The following is a 25,600-nucleotide window of genomic DNA, read 5'->3' as shown; positions in this document are numbered from 1 at the left end:
AGTTTGTATTAAACCTATCAGTAATTGAGCGTTGTTCATAGGACTGCGTGGGTAACAGGATACACAATGTGGATTGAGTGCCAACTTCTCTCCTTGGTCATAATACTTCCCTCTCAATGTTAGTGTATCCCAGGAAGTGTATGCTAATGGTTCAAAGCTGTCTATACTGATGGCACGTATGCCATTGCATCTTCTTCCGTTGTCTGAAAACCACAAACAGCTCAGACTGTAATGGCCATGTGAACAGAATTGTGGTACAGAATGAGATATTCACTCTGCAGCGGAGTGTGCGCTGATATGAAACTTCCTGGCAGATTAAAACTGTGTGCCGGGCCGAGACTTGAACTTGGGAAGTTCGAGTCTCGGCCCGGCACACAGTTTTAATCTGCGAGGAAGTTTCAGAATTGTGGTACAGTAAATGACAGACTGTAGGATTTGTAGGAATTTCACTCCCATTTGTCCTACAGAAATGGCATTATAGATGACTGGCAGCCTACATTGTTAGCAACGTGATATTCAAATACCTACTGTGGTGGTTTGGACGATCATTGGATACAACATATAATTTTGAGTCCTACATTTCAAGGGAAATTTTGAACATATTTTGTTCAGAAGCACCTTTACTGAACAGCTCTTGTGGCAAGGAAGTGGAAATGGAAGAAATACCAACTTGAATAAAGTAGCATAGTATTCTTTGTACACTAGTCACTGCAAGAGGTACAACAAACATTTTTGCACATATATAATTTGTTCATTCACACAGTTTGTAAAGCTAATCAGGTGATGTACTCTAATTGCCTGTCATTTAAATATCTTGTCTTTGTTTAGATGCTGTGAATAAGAATAAAAACCAATGTATTCATAGCAGTTGATAGACAGTCTTTCTATGGGATAATGTTCTATATTTTCTGTGTAATTCCTTCATTTGGTATACATTACCTGTGTAATAATGTAACTTACTTCTGATGCAGTCTCATGCTGTGTGCCGTAAGAGCATTCCTCCTGAATGTACATTCGGAAACCTGGAACCCATATATCTGCCCCCACATGCTGTTAGCATTCCCCGCACTGAGGTGCCAATGGAGGCAATAATAGGGGTGCAGGTCCGACGGAAAGAGACCATGTCCCGTGAGTATTCGTGCCGTAAGTGTTACCTCATCAAACCATAACATTCCATTTCATAATTTCATTGTGTAATGAGCAATACTATAGATCAGTAGTAGCTTGCAACATTTTATTATTTACACCCTGTAAATCTCTGTTACATTTTCTTGCTGTGTACAGTTTTTACCACTTGTTTCTATCGTAGTTGTACAGCATTTGCATGATGACCTTTTATTCTGAAGTTGTGTTCGAAATTTGTTTTTAAATCCCTAAAGTAATATTTACTTCAACAGTGAAATTATAATGCTTCGAAACAGAATGTGTTCTAAGCAAATTTAAAGTTGTGTGCAGTATTTAGCAAGGTACTGTAGTAAATGATCAGTGTACGTATAGAAACATATTCATCTGTTTAATAGAAGCTACTCTTAAGAGTGACATAAAGTGCTGTTGTGTATAATATTCATATTGGGATACAAACATAAATAGCCTAAAACTTTTTATGGCTAGCACAATCATTTACTGTAATACCGCTTCATTAACATAGATGTTATCTTCAAATAACTTGGTGTAATTTTCATTAATTAATATCTAATAAATGACTATAATTGTCATCACTTGTAGCCCTACCAACAGTCTCATGTTTAAGATACAAAAGTGATTGTGCCAAATAATGTTTATTTATGCTCTAATATCTTCATCAGTAAAAATATAAAAATTTAATTCAAAATTTGAAGTGAAGAAAAGGAAAAAGTATTATCGAACATAACCTTCAGTTATAGTTACTACCAAAAATCAAGTAGGAAAAAATATCCGCATTGCACTCTATGGAATGTAATCTGCCAAAAAAAGAAAATGTAACATCTTCAAGGAAAGGGCCAAGAAAATCCAAAACCTTCAAGGAGAGGGTCATTTTATTGACAAGTAAGGTGATAGGCAAATCATCACTCGAACAGTATATGGTAATAAACTCAGACCAAATGACACAAATGTCACAGCAAAGGTTGCCCAGTCACATCAACACACTGTGTATCTCCCTCTGGGGCAATCTCACATTCAAACAATCGTAAAGGTGCCAAATGGCATCCTGTAATAGATTGTCCCAAGCATCTTGCATCTTTTGTTGCAGTTGGGCAGTGGTTCTTGCAGATTCTGAAGAACAAGTAAGTTCCTTCTTCATTATGTCCCATATGTGTTCACTTGATGAGAGGCCTGGTGAGCTCACTGGCTGGGCAGCTGTTTTATAACACATAGAGCACTTTGTGTCACAGCAGCTGTATACGGACATTCATTGTCCTGCTAAAATAGCACATTACCTTCCTGTCAAAGAAATGGCAGTATCATGGAGATAACAGCCTGTGCAATGTTGCGGGCACTGATTGCGTTACCTCCAGAAACACAAAATGTGACTTGTGTGTTGTAACTGATGGTGCCCCACACCTTGAAGCCTAGGTTGGGACCTGTGTGTCGTGGACAAATGCACTCTGGAACAGGCAGTGCACCAGGTACGCCGTGTGCATGTATGTCCATCACTCGCTTTCGCGCAGGACCTACACTCATCACTGAATATGACAGAGTGCCATTCCACTCTCCAATCATCTCTTGTATGACACCAGAGTGTCTATGTTGGGTTTTGTCACAGTGTCAGTGCTGACCTGGTCAGAGGCACATGTGATCTTAATCCCAATGCAAGTGGACAGTTTCCAATTGTGCTAATAACGCAGCTGGTTCAACATGTGCCTGGATTTTGTCTCTGGGTGATGTTTGGTCAGCCATCCCTGCTTGTACAATGCATCAATCTTGATGTGTATCTGCACTGTGCGGAGATCCAGAACCTAATCTACAGGTGTGGGAATGTTTCCCAGGCCACTGATGAATTCAGCGACACACTGGTGTACATTGTTTCCAATATGCGCAGCAGTCTGTCAATAAGTTCATCCAGTTTCCTGCAGGCCCACAGTGTGATGCTGTTCAAACGGCTGAAACTGTTCAGCACGAGTACATACTCATTGGTGTGTCATGGTTGTACTCTCTACAGTTAATGTTGAAAAATATTATTCAGCTCTAAACCCTGCATGGTTACTGCTTCGTGAGACAAGAAAAGGGGGGGGGGGGGGGGCGGCGGCACAGACAGGCCTCGTGAGTGCCAACTGATTGCCGATGTCCATGACAAATGGATCACTAACACAGTAATCCCTCAGTATGCATGTTTACACCAAGAGCCCCTGAACACAGTCCTTGAGGGTGTTGCATTTTTTGTTTTCTGACTGTGTGTTTATTTGTGAATAAGAGTAGATATGAACTGTTTGATTTCATCAAATAAGGATACAGTGCTGAGCATGGGACAGTGTCAAATTAAGATTAATCATTAACAATTAAAATTAAATTCTAAACATAGGAATTAAATTATTACCGCCGACAATAAATTCTCTCCTAATTATAGTGACTTCATAGTACTGTATTGTATACTGTCATTTGATAACTAGTGGGCCTATGCACGTCTCATAGTAATTGCACCCAATGTTTATAAACTAAATGGTAATCTTTGTGTTTATTGTGGTTTAAGAAATATTTTGCAGGAAATCTTTATCACTGGCAGTATGCTAGCTGAAGCATGAAAACTAAATAATTGGCAGTATTCAGATTAGTGGAAGAAATGGAAAGACATGTAAAGAAGCAAAGATATAAGAAGGGTGTGCCATAAAGATGTAAGGAATCGTATAAAATGCTGTATACTGAACAGAATAAAGCTGTATCAGGCATGACCAGAAAAAGGAAATAAATCATTCAATAATTCAGGACCAGAAGAGAGATCTCATGTCAAGATAGTTTTTTTGTCCATGAGCTCTGAAACAAATTAATGCTTGGAAATTTAAAATTAAATAAAAATAAAAAAAAAAAAGGCTTCACACGGTGCAAAATGTGGAACTTGTGGTACTTTGTATCATACATCCCACTAAATTAAAGAACTGCAAGGACTTAAAATCTTCTATTGAATCAAGATTTTAAATTCTATTACAGCCATGCTGTAAATGAATTTAGTAAGCTTTTGATTACAGCATTACCAAGAATTAATTAAATTTTGTTGTAGCTCCTTTTCTTTATGTCTTATTTCCGTCGTAGTCTTGCATTCATTTTGTGAAATGCATAACGATTTTGTTTCAAATTGTGTGGTAGAGTTCATTTACTTTAACGTAATATTTTTGTAGTGTAGTTGTGTGGAGTGTCAACAATTTATTTTTATATTTACTTTTCTGAGTGTGGCTCATTGAAAGTATGACAAATATGCCATGTTCATTGAAATTTAATTCTTACAGTTTACATTACCAGTTACTTTTTATTTTTAAAGTGCGTGTGTATATTTTGTTTAAGTTTAGTTTTTTGCACCTTAACAAAAGTTGCTTTTCTGTAAAGTCGTGAAGAAGGAAAAAAAGTCAGTAGTATTCAAATATTGCAAGTAGCATTTGTAAGGAGACATGTCCAAAATTGTTCAATTTTGTGTCCACAAGTAGTTTGTGCACATAATTTTGGAACATGTTTTGCATAATACTTTTATTTGAACAATACAACATAAAAATATGACATAATTTTAGCATACATTTTCATAGGTGGCTTCTTTATTAATTTGCAGTTGGAATTTTTAAACATGTTTACTGAAATCAGCTTCATGGTCTTTTTATATCACTGCTTCTGCATGCAAAGCATGAATGTTTGTTTGTGCCACTGCCATTTCCACTTTGCAATGCACGGGATTGTGTGTATTCTTCAGTACTATTTGCTTGTCATCCACCTTTTCTTTGGATCTAAGAAACAACTATATTGTAAATATGTTATTAAAAATGCACTAAATGAGGTTTCTCATAAATAACCATAATAAACTAATGCAAAAAAACTACATACGCAATTTTACTTCAGATTTTACTTCAGATTCAAGCACAGAACCACTGATAAATTTTGTTCAGTTAGTTAGCCTGCCACACTGGCTGCTAAAACCCACACAAGGCATTTTTAAAAATTGTTTGTCTGTTCTGTATAAGATCTCATCACTTAGTACTCTGCTTAATTATTGGTATTCCAAGCCCTTTGAAGGCCATGATTTTTTTTTAATCATCATGTGTGGTGTACTAACATGCATTTGACCTAATCTTATTCGATTGTAATGTAAAAAATGGAAATACCATTAATCTTCAGATACAGTATTTCCTGTTTCATAGATATTTAACCTCCCAAGATTTTTCTTTATTGCCTGTCTTTAAAAATGGTTCCTTTCTATTCATGAGACCAATGACCTCTGAATAGCTCAGTAGGGACACAATACTATGTATTACATACAGTCTTCATGTTAGCTGGCTAAGGGTAAATTATATTTGAAAGCTTTTTTAAGCAATATTGCTTTTTCAGTCATCTTCTTATTTTCGACAGTTGATCTTTTCAGTTTATTTTCCCTGTCATATTTAGACTGATTACCGCATGTTAAATCTTGTTTTTCTGTACAAAAGAAATGATTCACATTCATTTCATTCCATTTTTGTAGGCAACAGTTCTTCCTTGAATTAGCTGTGTTGCCTCCTTGTGTTCAGACTATTGTAAAAAACTGCTTTATTAAATAAAAATAAATATTTCTTCTGTGACTTGGACAGAATTCCATTTCTTAAGCAAATTTGTTGTACCAGATACAAAAGAATGAACAATAATACACAGTTATCTGCTTAACAGAAGTATATTATATGATTCACGGTTAATTGATTGGCAATAAAAATTCCTGAATACTTTTATTTCCTCTGTATTATCATCATCTCAGGTGTGGCATCTTAAAAATTTGATTTTTTGATTATTATCCCTATCTGTTTGATGCATTGTGTTCACTTAATCAAGAAATACCACGATGTCCATTTGTGTATCACAACCATGTTGTTCAGAAAACAATCAATATTATGCTTCTTTCTACTTGTTACATATTAGTCTTTCATGTCCATTATTTACCCTCTCACTCTGTTTCCTCTGATTATAACAAAGAGTGCTCTGTTTTATGAAGTGAGTTGAAGTTTTAAATGTTGTATGTTTCCTCAGTGCTCCCCCTCCCCTACTCAACATTTCCTCCCCCCTCCCCCCTCCCCCCCCCCCCAACACACACACACACACACACACACACACACACACACACACACACACACACACAGGCACATCAAACATATTTTTAAAAAGTCTAATATGAAGGAGAACCTGCAGAAGTGTGACCTTCAGAAATGTGGAAACAGCCTCATTGTGTACACTTCTCTTTCCTGTTTCATGTCATACACATGAATGCGGTTGTTTGTCTTATATGCATATATCTTAAATATTATACTGAATTCTTTTTTGGGTATCTGTGCTGTGTCAGATTTTTTTTCAAAATAGATTTCATGGCAGATACCTGGGAAAACCTGTTGGTCCTGGTCATTTTCTGAAGCCCTCTTCATGCTCAGTTCACAGTTGTAGTAAGATAAATTTTTTAATGTGACATTCTTAGTTGAAAGCTTAAACTGGCTGCCTCCTACAAATGTGGCAGTCTTTTTTTTCTTTTTCCCCAATTTTCTGGGTTTCTTGAAACTGAAGATTAATTATAGTAGTGTGTGTGTGTGTGTGTATGTGTGTGTGAGGAAGAGAAAGAGAGAGAGAGAGAGAGAGAGAGAGAGAGAGAGAGAAAATGACACAACTACTGCACTGAAGTAAATCAGACACATTTAAAGAGGTGGGAAAAGAGAGGCATATTTGTTTGTATTACATTTGTCCATCTTCCCTTATTTTATTATTCATTTGTTAAATTACATGTTGACCAGTTCTGTCTTCCTTTTTCTCATGATATATTGACCAGTTCTGCCTTTCCTTTTCTCATGCACTTCAAATTCTTTCTGCTATTGCCACCTTGAATATCTGTCTTACTTTTAAATGTTAATAGTTTCACTTATTAATAATACATTATGTGGACAAAAGTCTCTGTATATCTCACTTTGTGTGATTTTGAGCGATGCATTTGGGGTTATACAGGGTGTCCCAGGAAGAACGATCAGTATTCGGGGATATGGCATGAACGGTCATTTGAACCAAAAAACATATGGACATATGCCATGTTCCGAATGAATTCCAAGATGGACCACATTTAATGTAAATTTTTATTTATTTTCTGTATTATTCAGTTCATTGTCATAGTTTACAAGGCACCATTGTAGTGTAGAGGAAATTGAGCTGGACAATTTGATACAGCGAAAAATATGAATGTGACTTTTTTGTAGGAAATTCAATGTACTTTACTTTTGTGCTGCAACATGTTATTGCTAGGAGCCGCAGTTTTTGAGTTATTCAGGGAAAACATACAAAAGTGATATTGATTATGTTCGCTCCCAGAAACCTTTCGGAATAGTTTTTTGCTTCAAATGAACCTTCCTGTCATATTGCTGAATGTTGAATATTGACCATTCCTCCTGTGAATTCTGTATAAATGCAGGCATAATGTCTCACCCTTGTCGTTTTCTGTAAAATGGAGGCAGTTGGGGAATTTGAATGGGGTGTAATTGTAGTAGTTTATTAGTTTGGCAAACCTATAACATGCACAAGTCTACTGTTATGATGTTATTATTTGAGTTGAAACCTTCAGGAAAGCAATAAACACAATTATAGCTAAACAAAACCTAAGAAAAATAACTAAAGGGCACTGATAAACATCGATGTGCCCTACTTACATCAGTTGTTTTATATCACAGCCAAGTATTGTTGAGACTTGATTTCAAACTCAGATAGAGGAGTTATTGACAGAAAAATCCATGGAGAGAAGACGACTGGAAGAGAGAATATTGGAGAAAAATGGCTTGGTTATGGCCTAGGCCTAGTGAATCATTTCCAGAATGAGTATTTCACTCTGCAGCAGAGTGTATGCTTTTGTGAAGCTTCCTGGTCCTTTCATACTTTGCCAAATTATCTTCCCATGGACAGTCGTATGAAATTTCTCTACACAAGTTCTATTTTGTGTTCCACCACTTCAGATTTAAACCTCTCGTATTTCCCTAAATCACTTAAGGGAAATGCCAGTGTGGTTCATTTGAAAAAGACATGTAATTTTCTTCCACCATCCTTCCTCAATCAGAGTGTATGCTACACCTGTAATGCACTCAGTGTCACTGGCACATTAAATCCTAATCTTCCTTGCTCGTTTTCCAAAACAGACTGCCACTGAGTATTTCAGAACTTCTTGTGTGCACTGCCTCTCCTCTGTCAACACTAAGACTTGTATTTGTGATCAATCCTCACCATTTTCTCACTAGTTATCATATTTTTTTCTTAATTCACCAGCTGCCATAACTCAATTTATATAATATTGTTTTATGAAGTGGCAACTCAGTCATTTGTATTTTCTCCTGTAAACCTTAATCATCTGTCTAAAATGTTGCTTCTCAAGGATTCACATAAATTTCTTCCTTCTTACTGGTACCTCTTCTATTCAAAATGTATCTGCCTCATTAATTTAAATTGTTGCTAGTGACATTTTCTCTTAACTTTATTTTGATCCTATGCATGCAGTAGATATAAAGTTTCAGATACTTCTTCCTCAGTTTTTTGTCAAGATTACGTAACAGAAGACAACTTTTAAAGAGAACTTACTTTGCCTGTGCCAATCTGCTTCTGTTGTCTTCTTCATTCTTTCCTAAGCAGTGAAATACTTTGACTCTTATCATGTCTGCAACTATTTTAAGAATAACCATATTGTTATTCTCCTATCTACTTCTTGTAATCACTTTTGTCAATGTTTTGTTTATCATTAATTTCATTTGTGTACTAAGTAGCCAGTTTTTCTGTGTTTATTGTACATTTTAATGGAAGGTCTGTGCTGTCTGCATACTTCAGCATGGACACATATTTTCTGAAATTTTAAATTTTCCTTGATTGATTCTCTGGCACAGTTGTCATAAGTTACAGTCCTGCTTTGCTGTCTTGTTTACATGAGCTTATCATTATTTATTTTCTATCGGATTTACCTCCACCATTTTTTATTTTATAGATTGCCTTTCTTTGTGCTCTATTCTCATTTTATTCAGATTTTCAAATATCTTACACCATCTGCTTTCATAGACTCCTGACACCAAACCATTCTGTGTTCTGGACGTATCAGAAACATCTGATCTGCATCTTTTATGTCCTCAAAACTACATTTAAGCTTACTATATATAGCACCAATTTTTTTTGTGACCAAATCTTTTTCAGTTGCCTTACATATATCTTTCATTCAAGTTTTGGTTATATCCAATCATTGTTGGTTTTGTAAGCTGGTATATTTTATTAATTAATTATAACTTTTTTCCTCTGTGTTTGATATACCTACACTGGCCTCTTCTCACCTTGATTTTTCTCTTGCCACCACTCTTCTACTGATTTGTTTTTAGTCTTTGGGAGGCACTGACAATTTAATTTTTGCAGTGTGTAGATGAATCAACTCAAACTAATACTCATTGTCAATGTTTTATGCAATCTCCGGCATCAATGAGAAATGTTTGTACATTTGATAGTGCACTCCCAAATTAGTCATTCGTGAAATTTGTTTTAATGATATTGATTAAAAGTGACAGCAAAGCGTGTTGATTAAGAATACAAAACCAGTGACAAACCATGTAACCATATCTCATCAAATTCCTGTCTTAAAATTTGTTTGTATGAGAAATGAAGCAACATTTCCCATTTTGACTGGGCATTGCATAAAACACTGACAAGCACTATTTGTATTCAGACCACACACTGCAAAAATTAAACTGCCTGGAGAGGAGCTCCTATGCAACCAGTTCATCAGCACACCTGTTGATGGCAACATTGTTGCTTGCCAAAACATTGTGCCTTTTAGACATTGATATCTGGGCATTCACCCTTCAACTATTTCATCATGCCAGGAGTGGTTGAAGAATTGCATACCTCTAGAAGGAGGAGATGCATGAAAAGATGTGACAAGCTGTGCCATCAGAGATTCTGTTTGTGAATGCCTTTGCATTCCTTATGAGATGCTGTGAAGAACTTGGTGCTGAACTTCACCAAGGTAATGCATCATATCGACTCAGCGGTAGCCACAAGAATCAAGAAACAAGCCAGCCTAGCTATGGTATGGGAGGGAGTGTGATTTAATTGCTGTTGCCTGGACTTGCTTGGCTAACAAAGAAATATTTGAATTAAATTTGCTGCTGGCGAACCATTTCATTTCCTGAACATGGGAGTGAACTGATGGCATCACCTGGACATCACAGCAGACTGTTCACAGAGGAAGGCCATTGGACAACAAACATCAAAATCTGACCTTATATCAGTGAGACAATCCTCTGACGCTTGCTGCAACACTATCATCAATCTCTTGGCCAAGCAACTGAATAAGGAAATGGTTTCAGCTCTTAAGAGAGGACTCAATTTTGCACCAACTCCTAAATCTGCATCTATCACAGATGTCACGAGGACAGTGAAATAGGCAGCTGTATGACGTCCACCTGAAGCAGCTGAAAAAGTACATTTTGAAACTGAACATCTCTGGCAGGGAGTTGTCAGCCCTGAAGGAACTAAGACAAGATCCAGATGTGGTGCTACCAGCCAACTAAGGCAATGTGTGTTGTTCTATCTCATCAGGATTACATTGAGAAGATACAGGGCCTGCTGGAAGGCAGTGCATATAGGAAAGTTGATACTGACCCCACCACAAGAGTGGAGAGGATGACAGTGGCATTTTTCAAAGAGTCTGGCTCACTAAACAAAGTTGTTAAGAATCTAAGACAAAGAGTATTGGTTCCTTTGAGACCTCATGGACTCCCAAAGGTTCACAAAGCCTCTAAACCCCATTGTTAGCAACATTGGTGCTCCAACATAGTCACTTGCTAAAACCTGAAGTATATGCTGAGCTCTTAGGTCAGGAAATATCCACATTGCATTTGCAACTCCACGGATTCTGTAGGACACTTTAACAACTTTAAGCTTAAGGGTTCCAACAACCTCAAGAGCATCGATGTTGTTTCTCTTTTCACCAGAGTATTTTTACAACAATCCATGAAACTGGTGAGAAATTTGACATACAGATAACCAACCTTTTTAGGAACATCTCGAATATCGACTTACAACAGTGTGTGTATAGAATATTTTGAGAAGGAAGTCCTTGGAATCAGCCCAGTGGACACCAGTCTGTCTTTCCCAATGATACCTTTTTTGACAACACCTTAATTTCCTCATGTGTCTCAGTTTTATACACCAAGGCATCAATTGTATGATGGAAGTTGAAGTGGATAGAGTGCTCCCCTTTTTAGATGTGCTATTGAAAAGAAGAGGTGATGGTATGTTGAGCCACAGCTTGTATCATAAGGAGATGTACACACAGCTGCCACTATCCAGTGCAAAGGAAAAGGGTACTCAAAACTTTGGTACATAGGGCTCAAGCCCTCTCTGACAATGAGAATCTCAACAAAGAATTTGAATATCTGAGAATGGTGTTCCAGAAGAACAGCTATGTAGAGTGACAAATTTAGAGAGCCCTATGTCTAACACCAACTGTACAACTGATGGCAACAGAAGAGGGACCTCAGGAGGATGCATCCATTGTGTTATTCCTTTTTGGTGCATTATTCAGAAAGATAAGATGAATGTCCCAAGAACTCCAAGTGAGAATGTCTTGTGACCATCAGCTAAAACTTGGAGCACTGTTTGGTAGTGTCAGGGATGACCCTGGACTAAGAAGTCTGGGGTCTGTCAGATCCCCTGTCAGTGCTGCATGACATACATAAGTCAAGACGGTGCATACTATTGAAGACCTTTGCTGTGAACACTAACAGCATACCAGACTGCTGTAGTCTAAAAAAATGGGAGTCATGAAACACTATCTGTCAGAATTGTATGGAATGGACCATACTAAGGTGCTCACACAGGTATTTAAGTTCTAGAACTGTGTCATTAAAGAATCTACTGAGATTCAAGTAAGGGAGCTGTTGATCAATCATGATTGTGGCTACATCCTTAGTAAAGCCTGTGAACCCACACGCTTGTGAATCCAGTCTTAGTTTGATTAAAAAGAGGAAGGAGATATCCCACAATGAACTGACTCCAGAGGCAGGCAGAGAAATGGTGGAGATACTGCCAGCATGCATTCCTGTGTGCAAACTGTGGATGGGGCAACAAACTGGTAGGAGAAGGGGAGGGGAGGAGATGCTGACCACGTGCCCACTGTAGAGAGTGGACTACATGTGGAGCAGCAGGTCAGAGGGAGGGGGAGAGGAGATAAAAGTGCCTTGCTAGCTCCTAGACAGTCAGCTCATCAGCACACGTGATGATGGCAATGTGATCACTTGCCAGAATACTGTGCTTGTGATTTTTCTTTTCCATGAATTACGCCAGGAGAAATTTAACAGTCACACTTTCAACATTTAACACTATTTAAGTGTTGTGCTTCTTCATGGTAAAACTCTCCTTTCTGTTTATCTAGGTTATCAGTGGTTTGCAGAATCTCTGGGCTGTCTTCCTGGCTTGACTTGCTCAGTATTGTGCGGTGGCGTGCTTCATACTTATGTCTGCTACCACCATAAAGCAGCACCACTTAACGAAAGGGCTAACATGGGATTCCTCCTCGCATGTAGCATAATAGTACAAATCCAGCACTACTACATTTACATTAAAATATTTGGATATACCAAGTCCTGTAACCTCATAAACTATTTTTACGGTCTGCTGTCTTATATAAAACAAAACATCATACTCCTGTTATCAACTCAGTCGTCACCATGATTTACACGTCTCCCTATTTAAAATGATAAATGTGCTGCTTCTTCATGATAAAACTAAGCTTATTCCCCTTTCTTTTTATCTAGGTCATCAATGGTTTTAGCCCACACTTGCAGTTAATAAATTCAGTCTGTATGTGAATACTGTTAATTCTCAGACAATAGTTGAAATATTACCTCACAGGTGGCTGGTTGTTAATTTGCATGCTTATGGAATATCGTCTCAGTTATATGACTGGATTCTTGATTTCCTGTCAGAGAGGTCACAGTTCATAGTAACTGATGAAAGTCATTTAGTAAAACAGATGTGATATCTGGTTTTCACCAAGGTAGTGTTATAAGCCCTCTGCTGTTCCTTACCTATATAAATGACTTAGGAGACAATCTGAGCAGCCATCTTAGTTTGTTTGCAGATAATGCTGCCATTTATTGTCTGGTAAAATCATCAGAAAATCAAAACGAATTGCAAAATGATTTATAAAAGATAACTAACTGAATGGTGCAAAAATTGGCAATTGATGCTAAATAATGAAAAGTCATTCACATGAATGCTAAAAGGAATCGATTAAACTTCAGTTACATGATAAATTAGTTAAATCTAAAGGCTGTAAATTCAACTAAATACCTAGGAACTACAATTACTGATAAATTAAATTGGGAAGAACACATTGAAAATGTTATGGGGAAGGTGAACTAAAGACAGCGTTTTATTGGCAGAACACTTAGAAGAAGTAACAGATCTACCAAAGAGACTGCCTACGTTACACTTATCTGTCCTCTTTTGGATTACTGCTGTTCGGTGTGGTATCCTTACCAGATAGGATTAATGGACTACATCGAGAGAGTTCAAAGAAGAGCACCACGTTAAGAGTAATGGGGATGACAGTGACACTGGTGTGATATGGCATTTGGAGTGGACGTAATTAAAACAAAGGCTTTTTCATTGCGGTGGAATCTTCTTACAAAATTTCAATCACCATCTTTCTCCTCCAAATACGAAAATAATTTGTTGACTCCAACCTGCACAGCAAGAAAGGGTCATCATAATAAAATAAGGGAAATCAGAGCTTGCACGGAAGGATATAGGTGTTCGTTTTTCCATGCGCTGTTTGAGATTGGAATAGTAGAGAATTGTTGTGAAGGTGGTTTATTGAACCGCCTGCCAGGCACTTAAGTGTGGTTTGCAGAGTATCCATGTGGATGTAGACAAATAGATGAATTGAGTTATATTGTTTAAATATTGAATAGGTAAGTTGTAAACAGCTTTTATGGTGGGCTCTGATTTTTTTGATGAAGTTCTAGGTGTGAAAATTTCACCTGAATTTTGTACTAAAGATTGCCAAGAGTTTTTTATTTTGTTTTAAGAAAAGGAAAAAGCTTACCTGAAATATTTTATTGACTAATCTGTTCCCCAAACTCATTTATATTTTTAGAAACAAATAATTTATTGGTACCAAATGGTAATACTGGATTCTTTAAGGCTTATAAAATAAAAACTGGGCAATATTATATTTTTTTCACGAACAATATTTTAAAATAGTAGTATTTTGTAAACCACAATACTTTGAAGGAAGACAAAGTTCTCTTTTTATCAAGAAAAATTAGGGCTTTAAAATGAGATACACTAATACAGTAACAGACACATATCAATTGAGTTGAAATTTTGAGTACACAGGGTTTTTGAATATTTCAGTTTAAAAATATTTCAGCAGTAACTTTATATCATAGTAATAAAGTAACTGTAAAATGTACTTTCAATACTAAGAACCAGAATAAAACAGCATGTAAAATAATTTTGAAATTGTATGTCCATAGTGTATAGAGATAATATGAGTGAAAAAAATTCAGTATTTGTGTTTGGGGCGATAAAGGGCTACTCGATCTTTCCACCATGCTACATGTCATTTTATTTGGAATAAAACCTAAACTTTAACTTCCTTTTTTCTGTGTTCCTGTGTAGTAAAACTAACCCCTGATTTTTTTCATTGCTCCTTGGTACCCTTCCACATCCTGCTATGATCTTATTAACTTCTTGTCCAACTTGAATAACTCTCTGTTTCTTAAAATTTCTGTAATTTATCATCTCAAAAAGAAAATTTGTAAAAGTGATTGGGATTCTAAGGTCAGAGAATTGTGATAAAAATAATAGGATGACATCTACAAAAGTCACTGCAAAACTGAATGTTCCACTTGCAAACCCTGTCAACATCAAAACAACATTGAGGGAGCTCCAAAAGCAGGGAATTGCAGGGTGAGCGGGAATTCCAGAACCACTTGTTAGTGATGCAAATGCCCATAACAGTAAAATGTGGTGCTAAACCCATAAAAACCTGGACTGAGGAGCAATGGAAGATATTCATTTTGTCAGATGAGTCTTGTTCCTCACTGTTCCCAACTTCTGGCTGAGTTATGACTGGTGTACGCCATCCCAAGCCAGCGATGCAGTCTGCTTGCTGCCAAGAGTGAAACATGGATGGGATTCAGTGATGATTTGGGCAGCCATATCATGGTATTCATGGTATTTCTGTAATTTATCATCTCAAAAAGAAAATTTGTAAAAGTGATTGGGATTCTAAGGTCAGAGGATTGTGATAAAAATAATAGGATGACATCTACAAAAGTCACTGCAATACTGAATGTTCCACTTGCAAACCCTGTCAACATCAAAACAACATGGAGGGAGCTCCAAAAGCAGGGAATTGCAGGGTGAGCGGGAATTCCAGAACCACTTGCAAATGCCCATAACAGTAAAATGTGGTGCTAAACCCATAAAAACCTGGACTGAGGAGCAATGGAAGATATTCATTTTGTCAGATGAGTCTTGTTCCTCACTGTTCCCAACTTCTGGCTGAGTTACAACTGGTGTACGCCATCCCAAGCCAGCGATGCAGTCTGCTTGCTGCCAAGAGTGAAACATGCATGGGATTCAGTGATGATTTGGGCAGCCATATCATGGTATTCATAGGCCCCAAGATTGCTCTGCAAGTTAGTGTTACTGCCAAGGATTATGTGATCATTTTGGCTTATCAAGTCCATCCCATGGTAAAGAATGTGTTCCTCAGTGGTGATATTGTGTTCCTAGACGTCAGGGCTCCTGTTCACGCAGTTCCCATTGTCCAGGGCTAGTTTTTTAAGCATGAGGGTTAATTATCACATCTGCTCTGGTAAACATGGTCACCAGGTCTCGGAGGAAGAGTGGTGTAAGATGCCCTTGAAAACCATACAAGACCTGTATTTATCCATACCGAGATGACTAGAAGCTGTTTTGAATGCCAACGGTTTTTGTGCGTGCATTAGGCTGGGTAAATGTATTGTGTTTGTGGTGTTTCCGTGTTTTTGTCCACTCCTCTAGCTTTGGAGAAAGAAGATGCAAGATTCAAATTATTATTATTATTATTTTTAAAAGAGTTCCAAGGAAGTGTATTTCGCACATGGTAGAGATCACTTACAAAATACTCATTTGGCCAATTTTATTGTGAAATTGGATTAACAGACTAGATAGAGAAGATTGAAAGAAAAGCTGTCTGCTTTTTTACAATTTCATGAAGTGTCAAAGGGTTACAGAAAAGCTAAATAAACTGGTGAGAGATGCTACAAGAAAGGCACTGTATTTTGCAGTGAGCTTTACCCAGAACTTTCTAAGAGTCCCTGTTCCATGGCAGGTCAAGAAATATATTACTTCCTCCAGCGTACATCTCATGCAGTGCTCACAATTGCAAAATTAGAGAAATTTGAGCTTATATAGAATTATGTCAACAGCCTGTTTTTCTTCGTACCATCCATGAACTGAATGGGAAGGAGAAAGCGAATCTGGTATTATACATGCTCTGCATCACACTCCATTCTGTGGCTTGTGGAGTACAATTGTAGGTGTAGGTGAGTCTACTCTATTTCCTCTTTTTGGTATAACATTCCTATCTCCACAGACAAACATATTTTCTGCTAATATCATTTGATGTATATTCATTGGAGTAGGTCCACAGTTGAGAATTAGACGTGATTGTTGGAGTGATTTTGGCCCTGGAGATTGTTGTGGGGTGGGGGGTTGATGGCTCTGTATGTCTGACACAGAAAGGCTACCACTTTTACAATATGACAAGCTAATGAGTTTATTTTTGGACAGTCACTGACCAGACTTATAAGGAACCTGAAAATACAAAAAGGGATTCTTCAAAAAATATGTAACATAACAGATGATTTACACCACCTGCAGGAAAAGAAAACTTTATACCACTTCATTCTCCACTTCCATACTCTGTAATTACTGTTAATGTCAATTTAACTGTGACCCTCACATGAAAATGTCAGTTTTGTTATATTTAGTGCCATGTGCACAATACAAGCTAGCACCCATCAGAAGCCCGGCTCCATGTTTACACAGATCACTCTCTAATAGAAAAGGCAGAACTTTAGGTTTGAAGTATTAGCCAACTGTTTTCCTTCTACCTTAACCTTGGCAGGTGCTATAGCAGAAGTTGAGGCCATGAATGTTGCATTGTACCAACTTTGTAATGCTTTGCAGGTACATAAGACATCTACAGCTGAAGAAATTAGATATCCTCTGTTTGATTACAAGTTATTCAGTTACTGTCTTACATGTCTAAATAACAGGAACAACATAAAGACTGCATAGCAAAACTGTCTGTTCAATTTCATCTTAAGTGTTTTCAACTCCTCCATGTTTTGCCCACTGCTTTTATCAGGGGTTCACCTAATTGTTGCTACATTAGTTTCAGCCTAAATGCTGTGTGCTAAGTTATTGACTATATTTACATTTGAAGATCTAATTGTAATACTAATCTAAACTTCCAAGAGTTGTACCAATCCCTACATCACTACAAATCTCCTGTTGTCGTTCGGTAAACAATTTCCTGGAAGCTGCACTCCAAAATTTTTCTTATGTCATTCCCTAAGAATATAAACTGCTTCTAGTGGAATGTGGACAACACCTGTTTCATAAACAAACTGAAACAACTGGCTAAAAGGAATAAAGCACAAACACAGCAGTTACAATACCAGAGAAGGAAAGTTGCTACTGACCATATAGTAGAGATGCTGAGTCGCGATAGGCACAACAAAAGATTCACACAATTATAGCTTTCAGCCATTAAGGCCTTTGTCAGCAGTAGACACACATACACACATGACTGCAGACATGTGTGCAAGTTGCATTTGTGTGAGTGTTTGTGTGCGTGTGTGTATGTGTGTCTGCTGCTGACAAAGGCCTTAATGGCCGAAAGCTATAATTGTGTGAATCTTTTTGCTGTGCCTATCGCAATCAGCATCTTCACTATATGGTGAGTAGCAACTTTCCTTCACACCAGTTAAATTAATTTCTTATAATGTGGTCCATGGCCTCTATAAGTTCTTTAAACATCATTTTCTGCTTTTGGCTGAATCTGTTTTACAGTGTAAAGTGGAAAATAACTTCATTTAACCTATGATTAAATTAAAGCCAATGTAAGTATTGATGGCATCAAACCACTGATTAGGCTGAAGCCAACAACAACAACAACAAGCATTGATGCTAAAGATCACTAGTAAAAAGGGCAGATGCCTAAGGAAATTTATCACAAGACTCTTAAAAGGCCCCTCTCATCTTCAAGTTTGAAATGCCACTTATGAGACCCTTGCCTTCAAAATTTATAGCTAATTTTCTGTAATATTTCCTTGAAATTTCACAAAATTATGTACCTAATAATAAGTAAGGGGCACATGGTATTGTACAGTAATAGTAGAGCTGAAAATAAGAAGGATACTATGTGTGTTTTGACAACATATCTTTATCTTTTCGAAATATTTTGTGAACAATTAAGATAAAACAATATAATAACAATATTGAGGAAAAGGTCGACTGCTACTCAGTGTAAAGATGACATCGTTAAGTTGTAGACAGGAACAATGAAAAGATTGTTACACTTTTAATTTTCAGCCAGAGCTTTCTTCAGAAAAGAAAACACACCCACATTCACACAAGCACACGCACCTCATGTACACATGACCCCAATCTTTGGCCTCCCTGGCCGGAATGCAGTGTTGTTGTGTCCAATCTGGTGACTTCCTACTGCTGCTTTGGAACATCACTGTCCAACCCCTGTCCTACCTCCTCATCTACCCCTTCTTGCACCCAGACTCTGCCTAGTTTACTTTTTATCTTAACACATCCACCAAAACTGCCAACCAAAAATCCATTAAATCCAGAGCCTAAACAATCCCAGAACATCGGTGTTAACTTTTCCACCAAAATCCTCAGCCTTGCAGAAATTTCAGTCTTATCCAAAGGCCTCACCTTCAGCTCTACACCCATATGTTGAACTTGTCAAAGACTACTCTCCCTCTCCCTGTTCCTGCAATGGAAACACTTTTTTTTGCCACAAAGCTCTCCAACCAAAGCCAATCTAATCCCACCATGGAACCCTGGCTCTCGCAGCTCATATCGCCATCCAACCATTTATCCCACCATGAACCATCCCCTGGTCACCTTCCAAGAATTACTTACATCAAACTTGGCCTCACCATCCTTCCCCAGGTCCCTTCCTAATAATACCAGCCTGTCAGCAGAAGAAGGGACAGCATACACAGCCTCAAAACAGATCCTGACCTAATCATCCTATCTGCAGACAAAGGTTCCACCACTGTCATAAATCATAGTGACTACCTGGTGGGAGGCCTCTGCCAGTTGTCTGACTCTGCCGGAGTGACCCCATTCCAGAAGTCCAACATAAACTCCAATCCCTGCTTCAAGCCTTAGGCCCTTCCAAGAAACTCTCCCCAATCCATTTCCCTCCTCACCCCTATGACATCCCACACACCCATCTTCTACATACTCCCCAAAACTCAACAGTCCTGGATACCCTATTGTAGCTGGTTATTCTGACCCCACTGAAAGAATTTTTGCCCCTATTGACCAACACCTCCAACCTATTGTCCGACATCTAGCCTCCCACATCAAAGATACCAACCACTTCCTTTACCGACTCTCCACCATCCCCACCGCTTTACCTTCTGGATCCCTACTCATCACTATTGACGCAATTCCTTATACACTAACGTCCCTCATGCACACAGTCTTGCCGCTATTGAATGTTGCCTCTCCCAGACTCCAAACTCACTACTTCGTTGCTCATACACCTTACTAACTTCATCCTAACTCATAACTACTTCTCCTGTGAAAGAAAGGTATACAAAGAAACCCACAGCACAGCCATGGGCACCTGCAGTGCTCCCTCCTAAACCAACCTGTTTATGGACCTTCTAGAGGAAACATTCATTGATGATATCTTCATGACCTGGATTCAGAGACAAGACACCCTTTCCTCATTCCTTCACAACCTTAACACCTTCTCTCCCATCTGTTTCAACTGGTCCTCCTCAACCAAGTGTACCGCATTCCTGGATGTTGACCTCCAGTTCTGTGATAGCTCCATCCACACACCTGTCCACAGTGAACCCTCCAACCACCCACAGAACCTGCATTTTGACAGCTACCATCCCTTCCCATACAGACTGGTCATATGGGGACAGTGTATCCAGGGTGACAAGAACTTACTTGCCCAATATGCTGAAGGTCTCAAAAAGACCTTCATAAACAGGCATTATACCCAGAACTAGTTCACAAACAGATTTCACATGCCATATCCCCAATCCTCCCACCAGCCCCAAGAACCAGATACAAAGGGGTGCCCCCTTTTGTCACTCACTACCACTGCAGACTGGAACAACTGAACCATATCCTTGTCAGAGCTTTGATTATCTATTATTATGCCCTGAAATGAGGGTCTTCCTACCTAAGATCTATTCAACTCCTCCTAAAACAGTGCTACATCCCACACTCAACCGCCACAACATCCTAGTCCATTCTTTTGCCCTCCCAAACCCAACACCCTGCCACAGGGATCATGTCCCTGTGGAAGACCCAGGTGCAAGCCCAGCCCAATCCATCCATCCAACACTTCCTGTTTCAGCCCTGTCACAGGCTCATACTACCTCATCAGAGGCCAGGCTACCTGTAAAAGCAGCCATGTCATACATCAGATCTGCTGCAATCATTGCACAGTTTTTTTATAGTGGCATGACTACCAACCAGCTGCCCAACAAGATGAATGGTCAGCACCAAACTGTAGTGAAGAGTAAAGTGGACCATCCTGTGGCACAACAGGCAGCTGAACATTACATGCTTGATTTCAGTGCTGATTCACAACCAAGGGTCATCTGGATCCTCACCTCCACCACAAGCTCTTCTGAACTACACAGATGGGAGTTACCTTTACAACACAGTCTGTGCTCCCAAAATTACCTAGGCCTTGACCTAAGGTGACCTGCTGTTCCTACAACCTCCACCTGACAGTTTCTACCCTCTCTGTCCTACACCACCTCCCAATTCACATCCCCTCACCCTCATGGTGCACTGCTCTCTGCCAGTGCACTCACTAGTATTTTTCCCTTTCTCTGCCCTTCTCCTTTCCTGTATCACCACCCTCTCTCACTCACAGCCTCCCGAATCTGTTCCTGGCAGCCTTGTCTGCTAACATTTAGTCCCTGCATGCTCCGTCAAGTAGCAGTGACTCCTCTCTCCCTCTCCCACCCATCTGTACTCTGCTATCACTCTCTATCCCTACCCCACTCCAGATTATTGCCTACGTTTGACGAACAACGTTTCATTCTGGCCAGAGCAGCCAGAGATAGCAATCATGTGTGCATGAGGTGTGCTTGCTTCTGTTAATGAGTGCGTTTTGTTTTCTGAAGAAGTCTCTGGCTGTTAGCTAAGTGTGTAACAATTTTGTTGTTGTGCCTGTTTGCAGTTCAGTGTGTCATCTTTACGGTGAGCAGTAATCTATCCTTTCCATACTATTGTTGATATTCCTACCTGTATGACGTGTGGAGTGAAGTTTACTTTTGTCTTACAGTCTGCTTTGACTGCAAGTAATCTGACATGCTGGTAGTCATGAATCTTTCTTTCAAGTAACCTTTCATGTCTAAGGATGCAAACATTCTTCAGATTTCTACGTCTGCCATAAAATATAAATTAAAATAACATATTGGTATGCATAAGACAAATATGTTTATACAAAGATGGGAAACTGAGTGCTATAAGTTTTTACAAATGACCACAAAGTGGTGCAGTTGAGACATGACATTGCTATTGTTTTAAAATTTGTTGTTTGTTGTTGCTAAAAACACAATGGTAGCTCAGAAATTGGCCATGTGGTTTGTTTATAGTGAGCATTTAAAGAAAGAGTATTGTAATAAAATTGAAATTTAACTTGAAGGTTTTTTCGTTTAATTTGTTATCATTTTCATGAAGACTTAAGTCAGCAATAATCTCAAATCACTTTCTTCAAATGTTAGTAATCAATCACATTTGGAAAACACTGCTCACAGTTGATTTGCAAAATTTCATCATTGTCACACCTCTGTCAATCACGAATTTTGTGAAGGTTAACTAAAATCAGTTGTCATTCCAAGAAATATCAGTGCTGTGCGTGATGCAATTCAAGAGGACTGGCAATTGTCTTACTCTTAAGATGGAGTTAGGCATACCTAAGACAACAGGAACATTTAGCTACATGTGCTCCTGATGGACTCCACACTATTCGAATGACGCTCATGTCAATTCATGTTAGTTAATGCTCACAAAATTCCTCTGAGAAAATGCAGAATATGATCACCTACTGTAATTTATATCAACAACAACAAAAAATAATGCTGAATAATGTAATTCGATAGATAAAAAATCTACTCACCAAGCGGTAGCAGAACACAAACATGAAAGAAGGTTATAATTAGGCAAGCTTTCAGAGCCAGTGGCTCCTTTTTCAGGCAGAAGGGTTGAAGGGGAAGGAAGAGGGGCGAAGGAAAAGGACTGGAGAGATCTAGGAAAAGAGGTAGATTTGGAAAAGTCACTCAGAACTGTGGCTCAGGTGAGACTTACTGGATGGGACGAGAAGGAAAGACAGATTGTTGGGGTCTGCATCACACAAGACTTGAAAACCTGAGAGCTTAAACGTGGAAAAGAGGGCAATATGCAAGACAGAGGTTACTGCTTAAAAATCATGTATGAAGTAATAAGAGCGAGAAGCTAAGTGCATTGTACATCGCAGAGGTGGGAGGGGGATGGCGAAAAATAGATAGGTAAGAAAATGAAAGATGTAGAAAACTAAAATTGAGTGAAGAAAGGAGTAGTTACTGTGAACAGATGCTGAAATGGAAGAAATTAATGTAAATTAAGACCAGGTGGGTGGCGAGAACCAAGGATGTGTTTAGCGCTAGTTCCCACCTGCGGAATTCTGAGAAACTGGTTTCTCAGAATAAGACCCAGATGGCTCATGCAGTGAAACAGGCACCGAGGTTACAATTGTCATATTGTAGAGAATGCTGTGCAACAGGATATTGTGTGTTGCTGGCATACATCCTTTGCCTATGCCCATTCATCCTAACTGATAATTTGGTTGTTGTCATGCCAATTTAAAGGCTGAACAATGTTTATATAACAGCTGGTAAATAACTTGTTGTTTCACAGGTGGCTCACCCTTTGATAAAATGTTTTGCCAGTTACAGGGTTGGTGTAGGTGGTTATAGGATGGTGCATAGGGCAAGTCCTGCAGCAGGGACGGTCACAGGGATAGGAGCCATAGGGTAGGGAGATGGGTGCAGAAGGTGGATAGGGTCTGACAAGAATATTGGGAGACTGGGATGGCAACAAAAAGCTATTCTAGATGTGGTGAGCAAAATCCCAGACAGAACTGATCTCATTACAGGACATGATTTTATTAAGTCGTGACCTTGTTGAAGTAGCTGATTAATATATTCGAGACCAGGATAACTCTGAGTGATTAATATATTCGAGACCAGGATAACACTGAGTGACCAGTAGTGTACTCCAAACTTGTTTTTTGGAGGGATCAGCAATACCAAGATTGGGCCTGATGACCTGGGAAATCAACTTTTGAAGTAGGCTGGTGGGGTCATTACTTCCACTGTAAGCTGAGGTAAGAATGTTGGTGTATTGCTGTAAAGAGTCTGCATCCAAACAAGTATGTTTGGCTCGAATGCCAAGGCTGTATGGGAGGGAATGTTTGACATGGAAAGGATGCAAATGTCAAAATGTAAATACTGTTGTTTGTTAGTAGGTTTAATGTGGACAGAAGTATGTAGCTGTCCTTCAGTGAGGATGAGATCAACATCAAGGAAAGTGACACGGGGTTCAGAATAGGACCATGTGAAATTTAATTGGGAGAAGGTATTCAGAGACTCCAGGAATTTTAACTGATCAGCCTCTTCATGACCCGACATGTTAAAGATGTCATCAACATATCTAAACCAAACCAGGGGCTGAAGGCTTATGGATCACAGGAAAGCCCCTTCCAAATGACCCATGAGGAGACTGGCATAGGAAGAAGCTGTCCTGGTTCCCACAGCTGTACCTCTGGTCTGTTTTTATGTCTATCCCTCACTGATGAAGTAGTTGTTGGTAAGTATAAAGCTGACTTAAGGTGAGTAGGAAGGATGTCATAGGTTTGGAATCAGGTGGGAGCTGATTGAGGAAATGTTCAGCAGCAGACAGACCATGTACATGGGGGATGTTGGTATAGAGGGAGGTGGTATCGATGGTGACAAGGGTATGTGGTGGGAGTGGGATGGGCACAGATTTCAGACAATCTTGGAAATGGTTAGTATTTTTGATATAGGAGGGAAGTCTTTTTACTATGGGTTGCAGCTGCAAAATATAAGCGCTGTGCAATGAATCAGCTATTGTCGAAGACATCTCCTGGCTACATTTCCGTAAGTTATTTGAACACTGTGTACACCAGGAGAAATGTTCGCCTCACGATATGTTTGTTACGTGCGTCTTTAGAGTTGTGTGTTGAAGATTGTTTCTAGAAGAAATCGAGAACTCGTAAACGTCTTTATTGATTTGTAAGGAGAAAGATTTGTAGAGAACTGGAAAACAGTTATGCTGCTTAATATTTTACTTTGGTATATAAGCTTATTCTGGCTTTGTTGCCTTCATCAGTTGCCCTGACTTTGTAGATGGACATACGTCATCTTTGAGTGAACCATTATTGCTGTCTGTAATTGTTGATTGTAATATTATTTTTTAGCAACCTTTTAGAGCTGTTGTTTACTCTGAGTAAACAACTAGCTGTCAACCTTGAATTTTTATTTTTACAACTGTCAGATAGTAATAAACATATTATCATATATGTACAGCAGAAAATTTCTGAACAGCTTTAAAACGTTGCTAAAAAAGTAATATTACAACCAACAAGTACAGACAGCAATAATGATTCACTCAAAGTTAGCGTAAGTTCATCTACAATGTCAGGACATGTTCTGATAAAGACAATAAATCCGAAATAAGCTTATATACCAAAGTAAAATATCAAGCAGCATACAGTTTTCCATTTCTCTACATAATATCCTTCTGTGACATAATACATGCTACAGGTCCCGCAATAAAGATTTGTTTTCCCTACTGCAAATGGGATGAAATGCAGATGGCTATTAAACTTTGTTGTGTTCAATAATTGTGGAATTGCACTTACAAAGAAGTGTAATATGGTGACTGTGTGTTCATCAATAAATGACTCCACACGCTCCGCTTCAAATGTCCACACTCCCTATCGCACAGCGAATAGGGCAATAAAGAATGCAGCCGTAATGAAAGTTGTTTGTACATTGAGATTAGGAATCTGCATTTCTAAGGCTTTGGTAGCGTTCTCTATCCCACTGCAGCT

General features: G+C 38.6%; 1 protein-coding gene across 8 annotated transcripts in view; it reads left to right on the top strand.

The window, feature by feature from the left end:
• The window catches only part of LOC126483035 (diacylglycerol kinase theta), a 733,775-nt gene that overhangs the window by 406,655 nt on the left and 301,520 nt on the right, over positions 1 to 25,600 (top strand). For 6 of the 8 annotated variants that reach the window (XM_050106589.1, XM_050106586.1, XM_050106583.1 and 3 more), the window contains exon 5: positions 972 to 1,143. In XM_050106589.1, coding sequence (XP_049962546.1) covers positions 972 to 1,143 — 172 coding nt within the window. The remainder of the gene's footprint in view (positions 1 to 971; positions 1,144 to 25,600) is intronic. The other 2 variants (XM_050106590.1, XM_050106584.1) reach the window with 1 other exon arrangement.

Source organism: Schistocerca serialis, chromosome 1 (genome assembly GCF_023864345.2).
Source record: "Schistocerca serialis cubense isolate TAMUIC-IGC-003099 chromosome 1, iqSchSeri2.2, whole genome shotgun sequence".
NCBI lineage: Eukaryota > Metazoa > Arthropoda > Insecta > Orthoptera > Acrididae > Schistocerca > Schistocerca serialis.
The sequence above is the reverse complement of the archived record's forward strand: the minus strand, read 5'-3'. Positions and strand labels throughout refer to the sequence as shown.